The 4370-nt window shown below is 34.8% G+C and overlaps 1 protein-coding gene across 1 annotated transcript in view; it reads left to right on the top strand.

Moving 5' to 3' along the window:
- Positions 1–308: 308 nt before the first annotated feature.
- LOC107660538 (rho GTPase-activating protein 18-like) overlaps positions 309–4370 on the top strand; it is a 39025-nt gene continuing 34963 nt past the window's right edge. Inside the window, exon 1 of the mRNA XM_016449858.1 lies at positions 309–493. Within this exon, the coding sequence (XP_016305344.1) occupies positions 309–493 (185 nt within the window). The remainder of the gene's footprint in view (positions 494–4370) is intronic.

Raw genomic sequence — 4370 nt, 5'->3', positions numbered from 1 at the left:
TCTTGATTGAAGGTTACTAAAGTCAAATTTTAAAACAAATTTTTTTTTTAATTATGTTTCGCTAAAGACGTATCTAATGTATATTAATTACGTTACGTAAATTGCCTAGTAACTTTTCTTGAGCGTTGGGTTACGTAACGTTAATGAATCAAGCCTGCTTATTTAACAGCGTATGCATTTCAGCCAATCAGCAGGGCTTGTTGGGTCAGCGTGACATAACGTCATTAATATTCATTAACCGACTCTTTCCCGCACTAGGATTGGTCAACATGACGCCGCGGGGGCGGAGTGTATAACTCTGGTTACTCATGTTGTTAGGCGAGAGTCGAGCGGTAGTTCGTCCGAAGTTACACCGAAACTTTCACAATAATGCTGCGCTAAAGATGAGTCGACAGCAGGACGAGCAGGGCGTCGTGTTAACCGCTTACACCAGCAACAGCGAAGCCTTACCGGCTGTCGGCTGCAAAGAGCAAGCGGAGTTTCCAGGAGCGAGGTGAGGGATCACATCAACGCATGTATTTATTACTAAGGGCAGTGTGCACTATTTATGGCAACTGTATCTTAGGGCTGTGTTTCCAAACCTATTAAGCTGCCTAACTAGACCGCTTGGCAGCTCGCTGGGGTTTGAGTGCTCTTAGTGTTTACTTTATCTTCTCTTTCTGGAGATGCTGTTTATCAGTTTGTTAAGATGATAACCTAATAATGCTGTTTTCAGGCTTTTTTAGATGTAGTGATGGTTGGATTATGTTTAATATGTGGTTGGTCAGATGTAGTTACTAGTTGGTCTTTTGAGGGATCGTGTAGTGTTCAAGAGCGTTTGTGTTTTAAGTAGCGACAGACCGATATATCGGCCAGTACTTGGCTTTATCGAGACATTTAAACCTACAGCCCTTCAGTTATTAGTCGAGTACTAGTTATTAGTACAATAATGTGATGTACACTACCAGTCAAAAGCTTTTTAACAGTAAGATTTTTTAATGTTTTTTACAAGAATTCTCTTCTGCTCGCCAAGCCTGCATTTATTTGATCCAAAGTACAGCAAAAGCAATAATATTGTGAAATATTTATACTATTTAAAATAACTGCTTTCTATTTGAATATATTGTAAAATGTAATGTATTTCTGTGATGCGCAGCTGTATTTTCAGCATCATTCCTCCAGTCTTCAGTGTCACATGATCTTCAGAAATCATTCTGATAGGCTGCTCAAGAAGCATTTATTATTATGATAGACAGCAGACAAAAAATATGTGTTTACAGCCTGACACAAAAAGTGCTTTTGGTCTGTATAGGTAATTTTGCCCTTCATGACAACTGTGAGGGGGTGAATTTTTTTATAACTCATCTGTTTAAATTATATTAAGCCTTGAAGTTCTGCATAATTAAGGGAGTGGCCACTTGAGTGACAGGTGGATTGCCGCTCTGCTCCAGACTGTGAAACTTAGAAAAATGGCTTTAAAGATTTTTATTTGTCCAAAAAAACTAATTATAGGTAGGACACTGGAAATCTGGCAATTAGATGTTTCAATGAAAATGATTTCAAACTTGATTTTTACCGCTATTTTGCAGTTATAGTACTCTGCCTTTGCACTGTCTGCAAAAAGTGAGATGTCACGCCAAGGCAAAAGGCAGTAACTTCCACATTATATACAATATTGGGTGCTGATCACCATTTACAGAATCATTACAGTAACATCTGTATAAAATCTAGTGATCACTGGCTAGGCTATAACATATAGTAGTGATTGCATTTTTTTTCCTGACCGTAACAACCAGACAAAAGATAAACGTGAGTGGATACCGTTTTGCAACCAATTTATTTGCAATGTTCGCTAACATTAAAGGATGCAAGACACACTTATTATTGTTTTTACATCGAATTGAATGAAAATAGCCTAACCTATAAGAACGACTTGTGGATTGATGTGAACGCCGAAGGAATAATGCTGAGAATGATTGTGAATCAAACATCTCCGACGATGACGTTCATTGCAATGGATTTTATCGAGTTACAAGAAAAGGTAGGAAACGGTTGCGAACAGTTACTGGTTTTATGTGTGCTGCGCTGTCACGTGCAGAAGTGGGCAGCCCCAGACTAACAGCTGGCACTGAGTGAATAATCTGCATTATACAAATAAAAAATAACTTTAAAGATTAATTACGATTAATTATTGTTGCCAAGTTATCTAGTCGTTGCTTGTTTACAGTGCTTTGTTATATGGAGCAGTTTGTTAGATCGCAATCTATCTAATTTGTTTGTCTAATAAAGTGCTGACAGATGTATGAAAGTACACAAGTCACACCGTAATTTAAGCGCGGCAGACTTTAATGCACAGTAAAACAAAGGCAGAATACCGTATAACTCCAGGCCGGCACAAACGAACGGCTAAACAGATGCAGAGCACCGTAACGTAATTTGAGCGTTTCAAAACAAAGTCGAAGAGCAGTAACTGATGTTATAGGCTACTGTGTTCTGCCTTGGTTTCTCCTGGGCTTTTCTCCAAGATACTTATACACATGATAAACGTGGTCATGAATGTCCCAAAATGATCAATAACTAATTTTTGACCAAAACGAAGTTATGGTGTTTTGTCTTTGCACGGCAGCAATGCTGTCACTATAGACGGGCGTGGTTTCAGCAACCAGGCACCTGCTTCACCCACGTCCCGCCTTTTTGCCCATTTTCAATGATCCGGGAGTGACGTCCTGCCAAGATGGCGGCGGTCAGCCGGCTCCGCCCACTTTAGGCTTCAAAAATGCTCTTCAGAAACCTACGAGTGACGTCACAGACGTATAGTCCATATTTTTTTACAGTCTATGCTTTTTATTCATCAAAAAATCCTGAAAAAAATGTACTCAACTGTTTTAAATATTGATAATAGTAATAATAAAAATGTTTCTTGAGCAGCAGATCAGCATATTAGAATGATTTCTGAAGATCATGTGACACTGAAGACTGGAGTAATGATGCTGAAAATTCAGCTGCGCATCACAGAAATAAATTATATTTTAACAGATATTCCAATAGAAAGCAGTAAAATATATAGGCTATTCCAAATAAAAAGTAAAAATATTTCACAATATTACTGCTTTTGCTGTATTTTGGATCAAATAAGTGCAGGCTTGGTGAGCAGAAGAGAATTCTTAAAAAAAAAAACATTAAAACACTATACCATTCAAAAGCTTGGAGTCAGTAATTAATACTTTTATTTAGCAATGATGCTTTAAATTGATCAAAAGTGATGGTAAAGACATTTATAATGTCACAAAAGATTTCCATGTCAGATAAATGCTGTTCTTCTGAACTTTCTATTCATCAAAGAAACCTGACAAAAAATTCTACTCAGCTGTTTTCAACATAATAATAATAATAATAAAAGTTTTTTTTAGTAACAAATCAGAATATCAGAATGATTTATGAACGATCACATGACTGTATAGTAATGATGCTAAAAATTCAGGTTTGGAAAAAACAGGACTAAATTACATTTTAAAGCATATTCAAATAGAAAACAGTTATTTTAAATAGTAAAATATTTCAAAATTTTACTGTTTTTGCTGTACTTAGGATCAAATAAGTGCAGGCTTGGTGAGCAGAAGAGAATTCTTAAAAAAAAAAACATTAAAAATCTTACTGTCTAAATGTTTTTTTAATTTCATTTAAATAATTATGTTCCTCCTAGAGCTGCACGAATCTGTATAAATTGAGAATCACGATTTTTTTTTGTCTCAAATAGAGATCACGATTCTCCCGTGATTCTGAACTAAACTAAATAATGTGGGACAAAATATTATTGCTGCAGTCTATTTAAAAGTGTTTAATTAATCTATTCATCAAAGAAACCTGACAAAAAATTCTACTCAGCTGTTTTCAACATAATAATAATAATAATAAAAGTTTTTTTTAGTAACAAATCAGAATATCAGAATGATTTATGAACGATCACATGACTGTATAGTAATGATGCTAAAAATTCAGGTTTGGAAAAAACAGGACTAAATTACATTTTAAAGCATATTCAAATAGAAAACAGTTATTTTAAATAGTAAAATATTTCAAAATTTTACTGTTTTTGCTGTACTTAGGATCAAATAAGTGCAGGCTTGGTGAGCAGAAGAGAATTCTTAAAAAAAAAAACATTAAAAATCTTACTGTCTAAATGTTTTTTTAATTTCATTTAAATAATTATGTTCCTCCTAGAGCTGCACGAATCTGTATAAATTGAGAATCACGATTTTTTTTTGTCTCAAATAGAGATCACGATTCTCCCGTGATTCTGAACTAAACTAAATAATGTGGGACAAAATATTATTGCTGCAGTCTATTTAAAAGTGTTTAATTAATTTGAATGAATTATTATACATTTTATA

The sequence above is a fragment of the Sinocyclocheilus anshuiensis genome, unplaced genomic scaffold (assembly GCF_001515605.1).
Source record: "Sinocyclocheilus anshuiensis isolate Anshui unplaced genomic scaffold, SAMN03320099.WGS_v1.1 scaffold659, whole genome shotgun sequence".
NCBI lineage: Eukaryota > Metazoa > Chordata > Actinopteri > Cypriniformes > Cyprinidae > Sinocyclocheilus > Sinocyclocheilus anshuiensis.
This window is presented reverse-complemented; position numbering and strand designations above follow the sequence as displayed.